We start from the raw sequence: 15,871 nt of genomic DNA, 5'->3' as shown, positions 1-15,871 counted from the left end.
GGGTCGGTGGGACGGCTGATACCTGGAAGTCCAGCAGAGCGTCCAGCTGGTTCTGGATGATGGGCAGCGTCTTGATCAGCTTCTCCGTGTTCATGGTGCGCATGACGCCGTCAACCCTGACACGACAGGAAGCACGCAAACACAGTTATAGGACCTTGGGCAGCGAAAACCATGCAAATGTTCTCAGAGATTACGATTCACAATGAAAAACAGAAAAATGCAAAAAAAACGGCACAAAAAGCCCTCTCTCTGCTTCCTGGTGCTGGAAACACATTTCTATAAAAATAACTAGACTTGGCTGAGAAGTCTGACACGGGTCTCCCTGATCCATCCCGCCAGATAAAAAGCTGCCGCTTATTTTCAGACCACGTCTTCCTCCAGCGTCTAATAACGCATGCAGCGGGTGTCTTTTAGAGCTCCAAGGAAAGAAAGGCGACTCACTTCCTGGCTGAGAGCGTTAGCGATGATTAATACTAAGACTCAGTTTGGTGGCCTCATTAAAGCAGCATCTTATAGTTAAATATTCAACGTTTCATTACTACACTGAGCTAGGTCTATTACGTCCACATTTAGAAGGCCCTCTGATCACTTCACCTAACCGATCCAACAGATTTGTTTACAGGTCAGAGGTTAAGTTGTGGACAAAGCACAATATCCTCCGCTCACGTCCCACAGGGAGCTTAAACCGTCGTCTGAAAAGGACGAGAGAACGGCACAGCTGCTAACCTACCGGGACACGGCGATGGAAAAGGTTATTCACGACAGGGAGCTAACGACATACATGCCTCTGAGCGTCAGCGCTGAAGTGAAACATTGTGGTGGCAGCATCACGCTGTGGGGATGCCTTCCTTCAGCAGGGATACATGTGCAGGCCACAGTTTGAGAACATATCTGTCATCTTCTTTGTCCTTCATAAATGTAGATTACATCATGTTTGACTGTATGTTGATCCCATAGACTCCTATTGAAGTAAATTAGAGTTTGTAGTAACAGGAGAAATGGTTCTCCAGGAGTGAATGCTGCTTGTCGGGACTTTGATGCAATCAACTGGTTTCCCTTATATAGGACATTTTTGACCAATCTGTATAATCTGACTGAATTTGACTTGAGATGCCATGTTTCATAAATTGGAGCTATATTAATAAAATTAAATTGAATTGAAAGATGTCCATCGTTGTGTGGACCCAAACTTGACAGTAGACCAACGTTGTGTGGACACTTGGCATTTTGAGGACATTTTGCTAGGTCCACACAATGCTAATTGGGCTAATGCTTATGTTTAGGGCAAAGAGGTGAACTGAGGTCAGGTTAAGGTTAGAGCATGTAGCTGTGACCGGGGTGTGTTTCAGGGTTAGGGCACAGGAAGAAATAGAAAATCAGTGGAAGTCAAACAGCCCCCTTCGTTGCGTAGTGCAGCTCGAAGGCGGCTGTTCGCCAGGCTAATACCAGCTAGCGCTAGCTTTAACGTTGTCTGGTAGGTTTATAGCTGTGCTGATACATGTTCAAGAACTTTGACTTCTCTATGTTGCTCTCAAACATCAGTGTCATAAAGTCAGCGTATCTTTGGCAACTTTGAGTGTAACGGTCCATTACGCTGAAATGCGCTGGCGGGAACCCTGCAACGTGTGTGTGTGTGTGTGTGTGAGAGACCCACCCTCTCTTCATCTTGGTGAAATCCACAGCCACCAGTCTGTAGGACATGGCCTTCTCATTCAGGTAGCGACTGTATCGTCTGATGAAGGTCGACATGTCGTAACCTGAACAATTGGAGGACAGAAGGAGGAGAAACATTGATCGTGTTGTAGGAGCTTTGTTTTTAAATGCCTGAACCAGTCTGGAACTCTGTATGATATGTTTATCCACCCTATCTGGTAGTTTGAAACCCAGTGAACATGTGAAATATCATTTGTGTGGCTCTCTGACGGCTGCATAGGAATGAATGCTCTTACCTTGCAGAGCACCCTTGTCCAAGAAGTTGTTCAGGTTGAAGAGAGTGTTCCTGGAGGCCAGGTACTGGATGAAGCGCTGGAAAACACAACGGGAAGAAATCTTTTAATGACATGGACCAGACCACACTGACACAGCTTCACAAACACACTCCCACAGTGGATTTAGTCTTTTTATTTAGGCTTTCTCGGGACACGAAATATTACTGGATATGTGACCGAGACCAAAATTCAGACTGATCCATCATTCCCAGCCGCTTAAACTCTTGTTTAAATATCTTTCCACCGTTCCCTCCATCCCTCCTGAGCCAGCGCTAAACACAGATTTGTTCACTTTGACAGATCTCAGGTCAGTGAACTGGTGATAGGCGAGTTTTGTGCCACATCTTCCGTTTGGCCAGCATGTTGTCTGTATCCCACCAACACCACCTTACACCGTCTCCAGCCAGCAGTAGCCCTACGTTTCCTTTAAGCTGCGTTGTTTAAGAGCACCTGAATGTTAGGAGAACTTTACTTCTTATATGGGAGCAACAAACGAAGATGACCTGGTTTGTTCGGGCCTCAGGAGAGAAGCTTCTACCTCCGTCTCACCAACCTCTGCATGTTTCCAATGTCAGGTTCTGAAAAGATTTAACCTGCTGATACAGACTTTATCCACCTTTATATAGTTTACACCATCTTTAGCATTTTATATTAGCAATGACTAGCGTTGGTAAGCACCGACGGCCATCTCTGTAAGATTTTCCTCAAGAACTGAGACCCCATCAGCGTTTCCCCACAGAGGATAGGGGCTAAATGCTCCCAAGGATTAAACATCATCACTGCTGAACCTTAGCATAGTGGCCCTGTTAGCTGCTGAAGCATCAGTCTCTGTTTAAAAGGAGGAGCCTGAACGAACGGCCCAAATGGACACACAGAAAACGGCGTCCTCTGAAGTAGGTTCTTAGTATCCAGTGCTTGTTATGACCTCCTTTTAAACACCTTGGTGACTCTGAAAATAGCAACCTTCAGTCTTCCTCCCTCAGTAACAACTTACAAGACCAAAAGGTGTCGACTTCAGCAAGAAAACCTGGCGCTGATACATGGGAGTTTCCATCTGGCTGGACCCGGGTCCGGTCAGCAGTAGTCGAGCTGAAGATTGCTCGCAACAGGGTAGAGAACATATCTAGGAGTCCTTCAGGTTACCGAGACGCTCTACCAGATGAAAGGCCCCTGACGGACATTGATGGAGGGGCTTCTTTATAAGCCAGACTGCAGCACCTCACAACGTCTCTCAAACACCTCAAAACCAAACCAGAGCGCTACCAGAAGAAGCCGCCTAGCTGCGGTGTGTTCAGAGACCAAAGTCAAACGCCTCTGAGCTCCACAGAACCAATTAGTTCAACTGGGAAATGGTTTGATGAAAGTCCTACAGGACATCATTATTCCCTTATCTACCACCTTGAGTAGAAAACACCTTTACTGCCATAAACCTGTGGTACCAATGGCTTATGTGGTCCAGATGGGCTTTGAGGGATGCTGCAATACTCTGAAATGAATACCTCCCCATCATTTTATGTAAAATGGCCTATTCTAAGTACATCACAGTAAAATAGGGACACTTGTTTTGAACTCAACCAGCAGCAGGCCTGACCAGGACCTCGGACTGAAATGATTTAAGACGTAGCTTGGACTCATCTCCTGAGAGCAGCTTCGCTACGTCGCCCTCCTTACATCTCCTACTAGCAAAGCATTGTGGGACGGGTCTTGGCCGTCGTCCACAGCGATGGGAGCGCTGGCCTTGGGCTTAAACCGTCTTAAACGTTAAGGCAGACTGCGTCCAGCCAACTTAAAATGATTGGAGAACTGCGCATTTGCCAGTTCCAGATCTGGCAGCGAAGCGTGCCTCCCTGACTGGTGGGAGGATGTGAGGAGCGTGCGCACGTGTGGCTGAGAGCACGAAGACGCTCGCGGGCATGTCTGCTGGAATCAGCCGCAACGGCGGCTCCAAGGCCGCCGGGACTGCTTAAAAAGGCAGAAAGAATGGGATTTTGCTCCGTTTCTCTTCTTGCGTCTATGCACACGCCGACCGAGGAGAGGATAAGACCAACAACTCTGATTTCACACCAGGACGATAATTTAACATTAAATACTGGAAGGATGGCTGAGGTGGAGGTTGTTGTAACAGCTGGGCGAAGCAAAACAACGTCTGCTCCTCCTCAGGGTGAGCCGCGCTCAATAATCGACAGGCGTGATGAAACACGGCGGAATGAGCTAGAAGATTTCACAGCAGAGGTGATGGAAAATTTAAAACGACAAACAAAAAGTGTGCTTCAAAAATTCAAGTCCACGAGCCCGTCTTCCACACAGCCGCCCTAAGAAGAGACCGGCTGTAAATCAAGACAAGCAGCGGTGTCCAAAGTCAGTCCTCAAAGACCGGTCCGGCATGTTTTAGGTGTTGTCCTGGTTCTGAATTTAGCCAGCGCCCCGTCTGTCGGCCTCTGCAGACCACTATGACACGTGGACGGCTGAAGTTGTGCTTTTTTTATGTCATTTCACAAAGACAGAGCTAGACGTGGGCTAAATACTGATGTATGGGCATGACGAGGGAGGGGCGACGTGGGGCCTGACAAGATTATATCACACCTGTGGCTTTATTGCAATGGTGAAAATAAGATATATATATATATATATATATTTATTTATTTTTTTTCCATAAATTCTTAGAAAAACAAATGCAGGACATGTAAAAAAAGAAAAACCAATACTGTTGAAAAATGTACCTTAGCACAGCCGTTACATCTAGTAGTGTCACTGTGCTGCTTATTGGTGCACTAACTGCATTAAGTAATATTTATTGGTAAAAATGATGTTCATGATGATCTCATGAACCAACAGTAAAACAACAAGCAGCTTAACTAGAAACAGTGAGAATACCAGATCGATGATCGCCACCATCAGTAGTTAGTTTATCATTCATATCAAAGATGGGCTAATTCTTCTTGCTGTAAAAATAAGTTTTTAGGTGACGGGGATTTCTTTAAGCTAAATGGACGGTGTTGTAATGTAGCGCTGTCCCCTCCCAAGCTAGTTGCTGTGCACTGCTGGTCAGCTGGATGAACGCTACAGCTTCCTGCTTCCTACGAGAATCTCACTCATCTCCATGCTAATGTGGAACATGCAGAGAAAAACAACTACCATATGAATGATGCAAATGCGAGGACCAATTAAGGCATTTTATATTTTCAAGTCACCGTTTTTAGATTCATTTGTTTAAAGGAGCACAAACGCTCGCAGAAAGAGAAGCTGCAGCCGTGTCATTATTGAACTGTGCCAGCGGCACGCCTACGGTGATGAACTCTGAGGTCTCTGCGTTACTGTTTACTCTCGTGTCTTTGATATACAGCAACCTTTTTGTCAGCGTGGACAGACGCTAACAACTCCTCATATATGCACATACCCACTAAGCATTAGTGGTTTGAAGGTCCTTCAGCTGATCACTAGAAACCAGCAGAGAGAGAGAGAAAAAAAAGAGCCTTTTCAAGTTGTTATGCTTGAGGCTAATTAGCAAATGTCAAGGTGCTCAAAAGCTGAGTGGTAGCAACGAACGGGAATCTTACCCGTTTGAATCCTGCATGTTTTCAGAGCAAGTTGCCATGGTGATGTTAACATTTAGCTCAAATCACGACTCTGCTCGGATCGAGCCTCGCTAAGACACTTACATGGCTGTAGGCTCTGTATTGTTGCTTGTTAAATAGCTGTCAAATTGCTGTTTTTTCCCCAAAAAAATCGACAAATGGCTTGGGCTTTTAAACCGCCTCACAGCGGCGCCTGCTAATGTGCTCTGAACACGACAGGATTAGCGCGTCAGAACGAGGCCCGGTGAAGACAGAGGGGATTAGAGAAGATGGTCACAGATAAAAGAGGCAGAAATATTTAGGAGAATAAAAAAAATAGCTCAAACTTCACAAGCCCACATCTTCCAGTGGGCAGAGAGTTCCCTTCCTCATGAAAAATCCCCGTCTAACAAGAAGCTGCGTTTCTCCCTCAGCAGAGCGCACAAAAAGGCGGAGGCGCTGGGAACGCCTGGATGTGCTTAAAAAGGAGAAAATCTATAAAGGAGCATGGAGATGTGGAGGGGAAACACAGAGGGAGACGCAGAAACCCGCTGAGCCCCGGATTATTCCTGCAAAGGAGGAGAAGACGCACTTCTGAGAGGAGATTCGGATTTGTGAGAAAAAGGGGTCTGAGAATAGAAGGGAGACAAAAACAAGATGTACAGAGTCCTCTGGGTGAGAAGGAGAAACGGGTCGGCTCGGCTTGTAAAAGATTTCATGTTAGCATATTGGAGAACAACCTAATGCAGTATTGATGCTGGAAGAAGCCTCTCCCAGCCTCCGCTGTGAAAAATAGCTATACGTGCAGCAGCAGCGCTACGAGCATCCAACTCATCTAAGAGTCTCCCTCTGCCTCCTGTTCACTACAACTCCATCCCAACCCTTTTTTTTTTGTTTTTTTAAACCGCACAAGTCGGCAGCTACCACAGTAACTAATGGTACTTGTCAGAGGCGATGATGATGGGGAGCCATCGCCGTGCCTGAGCGGACCGTCTCGCCGCTCAATGAAGTGAGCGGAAAGCGAAGCGTTCAATCTGAGCATGGTGCGTTCAGAGAGTTTCTGCCGTGGGCTGAAACACAACCGTACCTGTGGCTGTGCAGAGAGGCGGGCTGACGTGGATCAATACGTGGATGTGCCAAAAAAAATTCAGGGGAATAAAAAAAAAAAAAACAGAAGTAATAATATTTGGACCAATAGAGGAGAGATCAAAGGTTAGCACACAGCTTCAGTCGCTTCAGCTAAAAACCACCAATCAGGCCCGAAACCTGGGTGTAGTGATGGACTCAGACCTGAACCTTCAAAAGCATCTAAAGACAATTACAAGGTCGGCTTTCTATCACCTGAGGAACATTTTTAGGATTAAAGGACTGATGTCTCAGCAGGATCTGGAAAAACTAATCCATGCGTTTATTTTTAGTCGAATTGATTACTGCAACGGTGTTTTCACAGGTCTGCCTAAAAAGTGGATCAGACAGCTGCAGCTGATCCAGAACGCTGCTGCCGGCGTCCTCACTAAGACTAAGAAAGTAGAGCACATCACCCCAGTTCTAAAGTCCTTACACTGGCTCCCTGTATCTCAGAGAATAGACTTTAAAATACTTCTGTTAGTCTATAAATCCCTAAATGGCTTAGCACCTAAATACATCACAGACTTGTTATCAGTGTATCAACCATCCAGACCACTAAGGTCTTCTGGCTCCAGCCTACTCTGCAGAACCAGAACCAGAACCAAACATGGAGAAGCAGCATTCAGTTCCTATGCTCCACTTATCTGGAACAAACTTCCAGAAAACTGTAAAAGTGCTGAAAGCCTGATTTCCTTTAAATAAAGATTAAAAACACATTTATTTAAGATTGCCTTCAACTGTTCTAGTTAACTGAATCACCACTTCTTTGTTCTTTGTTCTATCTACATTTTATTCCTACTGGCTTTTATTCTGTTTTATTTTGCTATATTTTAATCATGTAAAGCACTTTGCATTGTTTTTGTACTGAATTGTGCTATATAAATAAATTTGCCTTGCCGTTAAACAGGGGTCAGACACAGACGTGAGGCCAATTCCTTACCTCCGGTCTGGGCAAAGGTCTAACTTGGTGCCCTTCACGCTTATTGGTAACAGCGTAAGAAACGGGAAGACATCTCCCAATGTGGGATTTGATTTAAAAGGGTCATTGCTGAACTCTTGGTCATCCACAACTAGACCACAATTGTTTTGGCCACATTACACCTGGCTAAGCGGCAGGGAGAAGGAAGCCTCTTAACTAAGAACACACCCGGCTGAAAGTCACACACCTTACCACATTCATTTTTATTTATTTTTTTTAAAGGTTTTGCCAACTGTTTACCCTTTTCTCTTCAAAATCTGCCCCATAAATGTGGTTTTACTCGGTCTGGGGCTCGCTCATCTCTGCTCCCTTTAAACCACTCCAACGTAGACGAGAGCGTTCCCTGCGAAGCCGGCTGACGTCACGCTGGAGAATAACAGGGAAGCGCAAACAGCTACTGCTCAACTCTCTTTGGACCCGCCACTGTGTGCGCAGAGTCAATGAACAACCACCGGCGCAGGAGTTATTGATCTTGGCAGGGAGAATTCCTCGCCGCCTTCAAAAGCGGGCCCACAAGACTAGAAGTTATGAGATTCCCCGTCTTGGTTAACAATTCTTCAGCAGAGAGAAGGCAGCCTGGATCTTATCGGAGAGCGCTAAAAATAAAACCCCTTCAACAAATTACAGGAGACAAAACATTGGAGGATCTGTTTAGACGGGACGGCGGACGCCACAGGAAAGGGAGTTTCGTGTCCAAACGCGGGTCGCAGAGTTCACAGGCTAATTATTTTTGGTCCAAACGTTACCCGCATGCACTCAAATCGTCAGAATCCACTGTAACAGGCTTCCACTGAAGCGCCATGACTCACGCCAGAGGAATGAGTCGTGATGAGGCGGCGCTGAATGAAACCGGCCCTTGAGCAAACAGACGCGCACACAAACACACACACAGCCAGACCACAGCTACGCTACAAAAAAGGTAAAAACCAAATATGTACATGCAAGTTGCTGTTTAACTCGTCTAAAACCCAGCAAAGGGATTCTTCCACTTCCTCCTCCTCTGCCTCAGCCGTTTAGTCTCTGAATCCAATCAAAGTGTGAAGGAGGCAGTCGCAACCAGAAGCTGGAAACGGGCGCCGAGGACAATGGGATTAAATGCGCACGTCTATATTTAAACCTTGAGGAGTACGCTGCAGAGGAGCCTCTGCGCGTGTGGGTCTGAGCCCAGAAGGTGACGAGGCTAATGGCGTGTAGGCTGCTGGTCTCCGGGGAGAGGCTGCCTCTCGCTACCGTCTGCTGGGTCAGGGATGCAGCCAAGCAACATGACTCATTAGAAACCCATACACATTTAGTTTTTTCCCCTTTTTAGGGGTCCTAGTCCTGTTTCTTTTTTTAATGCAACATCATAAACCTCTCGCCGCCATTCAATCAGTTGATATCTAACTTCTTTGGCTTTATTTCAGTGTTCATTTATCAATAAGATTAATGGTTGAGATTAAAGTGAAGCTACATGACGGGATGGTTGTATTTAACTTTAACGTCTGACTAGAGCGCCAGAGTTTATTTGGAAATGAATAATTAGCTGGTTTTTAGTATTAATGCTGAGAATATTGCCTAAAGCCTGAATGCAAACATGTTAATGTGCTCCCCTTCTTTACACCGGGCTATAGGTTAAAATATGTTTAAACATTAAGCAACGCTAAGAGCTTGAAGGTCGAAACATTGTTTTAAGAACATTTTTATGGTAAAAAAAAAAATCTGCTTTGATAAAAATACTAAAATAAACTAAATCAGTTAAATTCTAAATATTTTATGAAGGCTCATTTATAAAGCTAATAAAGGAGAGCTACAAGAGGCAATAAAGAGGCGTTCCAAGGTGTGTAGACAAGAACAGGGGAGTCAGAATATTTTTACAAGCAACTGAATGATGGAGAAAATAATCGGGATTAGTCAATAATAAAAATAGTATTTAGTTGCAGCCCTAAAAGAAGTGTTTTTCCTTTCACCTTGTCAGGAAAAACACTGTCTGTGCACCACAGACATTCACTGGCTTTAGAGTTTAAATGTTAGCGCTCTTTGGTAATAGTAAAATTTAGTCAAAGCGGTGTTTAACTTGACTCAGACTCCTCGTTTCCTGCGCTGTTTGACTATCTAACATCAGTAAATGGGTTCTACGTGTCAATGGAGCAATCCTCCAGGTACAGTGCAACGATGCTTAGATGCATATAGAATGGCATAAAAAAGCATTCATGAACCTTTCCACATATTGTCACATTACAACCATAAACCAATTAAAATGTATGAGTTTTATGTGAGTCCAACACAAAGTGGTATACAATTATGAAGTAGAAAAAACTACACAGGCTTTTTTTTTTTTTTTTTTACAGAAAAGGTCATTGAGCAAAAGTATTCAGTCGCCCTGAGTCAATATTTTGTGGAACCACTTTTTGCTGCAATTCCAGCTGTAACTCTTTTAGAGTACGTCTCTACCAGCTTTGGACATCTTGTGACTGAAACTTTTGCCCATTCTTCTTTGCAAAGCAGCTCAAGCTCAGTCAGATTGGACGGAGAGTGTTTGTGAACAGCAGTTTTCAGATCTCAACATATTCTTGGTTTGGTTTAGTTCTGGACTTTGATTGGCTCATTCTGACACATGAATATGTTTTGTTTTAAACCTTGTAGCCCTTTATGTTCAGGGTTGTTGTCCTTCTGGAAGGTGAACCCCAGTCTCATGTCTTTTTTAGACTCCATTTGTTTTTGGCTCCATCCATCTTCCTATCAACTCTGAAACATTTTGGCCAAAATGCAAAACACCATGTGTGTTCATTCTAGTCCCATCTGACCAAAGCACCTTCTTCCATGTTTGCTGTGTCCCCAACATGATTTCTATTAAACTGCAAACATGACTTCTCACTGTTTTCTTTTAACAGATTCCTCCACCTGAGCTGTGGATCTCTGCAGTCCACCCAGAGTTACCATGGGCCTCTTGGCTGCATCTCTGCTCAGTGCTCTCCTTGTTCGGTCAGTAAGATTAGGTGGACGACGTCGTCTTGGTAGGTTTACAGTCGTGCCATACTGGCTCCATTTCCGGATGATGGATTAAACACTGATCCATGAGATGTTCAAAGCTTGGAAAGTCTTTGAACCAAACTCTGAGGCAGTCACAGAGCAGCTGTATGTGTACTGAGATTTTATTACACGCAGATGGACTCTATCTAGTCTTTAGCAACTATCAGGTAACTTCTGAAAACAATTGGTGGCACTCAAGAGAAAAGGGTTCCATTTATTTATTTATTTATTTATTTATTTATTTATTTATTTATTTATTTATATATATATATATATATATATATATATATATATATATATATATATATATATATATATATATATATATATATAGTAATGTGGCAAAATGGGAAATGTTCAATACTTTTGCAAGCCACTGTAAGTAGCTCGCAGACTATTATGTGTAGCTCAGATGGCATGGGCTCAAATTCCACAGTGCAATTAAAGGCATTCATTGTTTGCTATAATTAACCATTTTAATTTTAAAGTGCCCTATCAGCGCTGATTGAGTGTTTGTGTAGTGGCTTAACTTATCAAACAATAGTGCTCCATGTTAGGGTAAGGTAATAAAAACTATGAACACACAGTATTGCACTATTACTCTGTTCATATCTAGTTTATTTCCACTGCCTTCCAAGAACTGCTTTGCTTTCTCACAGCCATCAGAAACATGTCATTAAGTCACTGTAACCGTCATTTCATTGTTGTTCCTGTGTTTAAGCATTCTGTGGAGGACCACTGGGGACAAAGACAGTTTATCTATACTGGCTCTGGACCAGATGTGAAACCATTTCACTGGTTCTAGTTTGAAACGCAGTCGTCTCCTGAGCTCTAAACTCTTTCCATACTTCTACCTCAAGCCTCTAACATAATATTGTTTATTGTTCTGGAGCAGCAATTGCTCACTATAGCCGTTTTCTCTAGGCCGTATCTAGTAATGTTCAGCTGGTTTATTTTTATTTCTCTTAAATGGGCAATTTTTCTACGACAAAGCCACTTAGCAGGAAAAGCCTAAATGGTTCCAGGACTGGCTTAGAAACAGCGAGCAGCTTAAAACCAGCTCTTCTGTTCTGGAAGGTAAGACACTGGGTTTGTGGACCTCGACAACGTGGTCATAAAGTTGCATTTACTATTGCAGTTTCATCTATCCATCGTCTTCTGCTTATCAGAGATCAGCTCCCCTCAACTGGCTCCTCCTTTAACGGTTGCAAGTTACAATATTTCTAGCCTGGTAAACATCCAGAGATATCTTTCAGCATCACTGCTTTTATCAGTCTACAGTAATTACAACACGTTTAACATAATAATGAAGGTGGCATTGTGGTGTGTACAAATATTCCTCACTGTAAGCTGAAGAACCAAAATTAACACATAAGAGATTTATAGTGATATAACTGGGAAGGTTGGTCCCACTCAAAATGTACCAGTGGTCCAAGCGGTTGAAGAAAGTTTTAATAGTTTTAATCCACTACATTTTGTCTCTTTACAGCTCAGACTTTCTCCCTGCATAAAATAAATACACTAAACCTAATGAAGTCCATGCAGTGAAAACGCTCTAAAGTATCAGAGAAAACATTCACAGGTTAAGAGTCTTGATGGAATCGCTTTCATGCAAAACTGAACAGCAACAACTATTCTTAATGTAGCTAAATCTAAAATATTGATTATAACCGCATTAATATCTACATGACTTTAAAACTTAGTCTGCTGGGCTCTCTGTTCAGGCTTCGTCGTGAGGGGGGGAAAATACGGAGTAGCTATCTTTTGTCCACTTGACAAGCGGTTTGCAGCAACATCTGGGAGGATGGCGGGGGACACAACTATGCTCCAAACCTAACAAGAGGAGAACCAGTTTAAAATCAGCCTCATCCCACTAACACGCTGCTTGGTGGGACGGTTAAATTCACAGACAGCAGGTCAACAGCAGAGATTAAGAGCGGAGCGCCGTCAGCGGCTGTGTTTCAGGCTCACTTACGGACACTGATGGCACCCACAGAGCTAATTAGTCCTCTCCTAATTAAACCTGGCAGCCTTGAAGAGCAACATTTCTCACAGGTGGAGTTTACGAGTACAAAGTAAAAACTAAAAACCCCCAACATGAAACGAAGAGCACCTTAAGGAAAGAAAAACGGTGTCTGAAGTGGGATTTCCAGCGTGCTCTATATGACTGGAAACATTTGCCATTCTCTGGATGAGTCCGAGCATCATTACTAATTCCCAGGCAGCACCGGCGCCCCCCCGCCTGCCGCAGCAGGGTGCACCGGGGGAGAGGGGAGGATATAGAAAATGGGAAGCAGCAAGATTGTTTCCCCATCAGATAGCAAGCCGAGTGAAAGGAGTTAGACAGCCAAACTGACCATAAACATCTCTTCTAACACAAAATATACCTGGGTTCTTGACCGACATGGTGGACACAAGCTAACGCGATCAAGGCCACGTTTTATACGGATAGAAGGAAAAAAAAGGGGGGCAGATTCTCTACACAAAATTCAAACCACAACTCGCGCTCCTCTGCTACAAGCTGCATTTGGTGAGCTGTGATGGGAAAAAAAAAAAAAAAAAAAAAAAAAAAAAACAACTATACACCAACTTCTACAAAGAACTCATGGCTCTGGGGGACTTTTACATCTCTTCAACCCACAGATGTCAGTGGGATGGCACACGATCCAACACAAAGCAGCACATACCTAAACGTGAATAAAAAATGACCCAAGCGTTTCCATTTCTTTTAAATAAATTGAAGCGCACACACCTCCATATTACACAGCGATGGAAGTATCATGCTTTGGAGAAACTTTTCACTCCGCCAGGGATGCTGGGCAGAGTTCAAGATGAGATGTGGGGAGCTAACCGAATGGTAATGCTGGAGACATGAAACTATAGGTTGGAGGTTCACCTAGCAGCAGGAGGACTCGTCTGATCCTGCTGACGCCAAAATCGTATGGTTTAAATCTGTATCTGTCCGTATGGCCCAGTCAAAGTCCAGATCTAAATCCAAGTCAGAATCGGTGGTAAGTCCTGAACATGATCGCACCAATAACATTACATGATCTCCTTTAACTGCTTTGAGAATGAGGCAGATTTCAGTGTCAAGCTGAGCTGCTAGAGACACGCCACAAAAGCCTGGCTGCTGCTGCCGTCGTAGTGAAAGTTGCTTCAGCAGAGTACTGACTGGGAATCAAAATGCAGAAGAAGAAGAAAAAAAAAAAGAGCAACAGAAAATTGAAACCCGTGTAGCATTTTTCTTCCACTACACAATCGGGCGCTACTTTGTGTTGGACCGCCACAATAAAAACACGTGGAGGTTTGTGATTGTAACCATAGAAAATGTGACAAAGTCTAAGTGGCGCACCTTCTTGCGCGGGGGCCCTGCAAATCTTCCATTTAGAGACGTGAATGCTGAATTAGGCGACAAAAGCAGCGTGCAGGCACCTCTGACGGGGAGGATCTCTGTTCTGCTTGTTGTTCCCAGCGGGACGTTCGACTGCAGAGCCCGCTGGGCTCGGTGGGAAAAGAGCCAAAAACAAAAACACCTTCTTTCCTTCATTGATTAATAATCGCTTTTTCCACTTGAGTGGAGCTTTTTTTTTTTGTAAATGTGCATGCCGGTTAATGGAGTTTTCTCTTTTTAAAGAGGATGGTGACGAGTCCTCCTTCCCCACACACACAGATTGTGTCCTTTCATCCTGTGTGCTGATGGGTTTGCGGTCCAGCAGCTGATGTGAAACACATGTGGGGCGACACCATTTAAGCCTCTCTGATTATCATCAGGAGCTGCCGTTTAGGGTCACGGTGACCTCCTCGACCGCAGACTCACAAATAACATCCTCCTTGGCTGGGATCCTTCTTCCAGCGCCTGAGTCAGCACTTTCTGCACCTCTCCCCCCCAACCCCCCGCCTCCTTTTTGTGTCCGTTCCTCTGCTCGGACGTCTATCTGTTGGCGTTGGTAGCAACCCTCCTCCAGACACTAAATTCTTGCTTTAGCCTGCGTCTCTGTCTGTGCCCCCCCCCCCCTCTCCTTCAGGTGCAGTGATGACAGCGCTCCTGTGACGTCACCCTAACAATGGGGCCATTGGCTTTCAGAGAGGAGCTGCAACTTCCACAGAGCCGTAGAAGCACCCGGTGTTGTGTGGCGTGCAGCTCCACCACAGGTAGAGCGCTGCCATCAGCAGTTTTGCAGGTGTCCTCTCCGGACCACGCCGGTCTCCTCTCTCGTGTCCTGAACGACTCTATTCGCCGTCCTCCGCCTCCTTCTAAGCACGCTGTCCTTTCCCGGCACTCAGTTAGGATGTAAAGAATCACAGCTCTCTATCCTGATTCCTTATGCACCGAGTTGCAATCAATCACGCTGTAATTTCCCCTCTGGCACTTAGAACTGCTCTGCACAGAGGGAGAAAAGGATGATGGGTAGTATTTTTCAGCGTGCCCTTGAAAACAAACTCGTTTAGGAAAAAAAAAAAAAAAAAGGGTTTCGCAGCATTGTGTTAGAGGGTACGTTAAGGTCTAGGGAGAATTTCGGCTGCCTCGCAGCAAACTGAGGAAAGACGGAGAGCTGCGAGGGTTTGTCGAGGAAAAACCTTCCACGTTAGCGCTGAGGAAACTGAACTGTTATTGCTTTGAGACCAGCGGCCCGTTTAGCCGCTGATAAAAAAACAGCCCCTCGGCGAGAGCTGAACAGCCCATTTTCAATGATCGATGCAGAATTTTCTCCCCAGCTTTTTACCTGAGAGGAGCAGTACAGAACTAGAACTGGACCCGCTGACCACTGGAACGGCCCATCACGCTGATCCTCTACTCATTTTTATCTGAACCAGGAGCAGCAAACCGTGGCTCCTCTTTCTTGCAGATGCCGTTTTTTTTCAAACTAAGAGTCGCACTTTTTGGCCAATCCTGGGACTTATAGTCAGATGCAACATATATATAAGTTTTAAATGGTAAATCATACTGACCAGCATGAACCAGCCTTGCTGATGATGCTCCATGTTGCTCTCAAACATCTCTGTCGTACTGTTAGCTTAGCACCATTAAGCTCACGATCTAATTTCAGCGAAATTTTGACAACTTTCATCATAACGGGCTGTTAAGCTGAAATGCGATGAGAACTTTCCGGGTCGGTGGCTTGTTCTGCTAATTTACCGCCTTCATGCTCCCAGCTATGTTCCATATTATTCAGCTGATTGTGGACGCGGCTGTGTAATTGAATAAGTTGCCT

General features: G+C 44.6%; 1 protein-coding gene across 10 annotated transcripts in view; it reads right to left on the bottom strand.

Moving 5' to 3' along the window:
* Positions 1-15,871, bottom strand: part of si:ch211-200p22.4 (phosphatidylinositol-binding clathrin assembly protein) — a 96,285-nt gene that overhangs the window by 45,086 nt on the left and 35,328 nt on the right. For all 10 annotated transcript variants that reach the window (XM_036146252.1, XM_036146259.1, XM_036146253.1 and 7 more), the window contains exons 3-5: positions 1,950-2,025; positions 1,655-1,757; positions 23-116 (exon numbers count right to left, since the gene is read on the bottom strand). In XM_036146252.1, the coding sequence (XP_036002145.1) occupies positions 23-116; positions 1,655-1,757; positions 1,950-2,025 (273 nt within the window). The remainder of the gene's footprint in view (positions 1-22; positions 117-1,654; positions 1,758-1,949; positions 2,026-15,871) is intronic.

The sequence above is a fragment of the Fundulus heteroclitus genome, chromosome 14, assembly GCF_011125445.2.
Source record: "Fundulus heteroclitus isolate FHET01 chromosome 14, MU-UCD_Fhet_4.1, whole genome shotgun sequence".
Lineage (NCBI taxonomy): Eukaryota > Metazoa > Chordata > Actinopteri > Cyprinodontiformes > Fundulidae > Fundulus > Fundulus heteroclitus.
The sequence above is the reverse complement of the archived record's forward strand: the minus strand, read 5'-3'. Positions and strand labels throughout refer to the sequence as shown.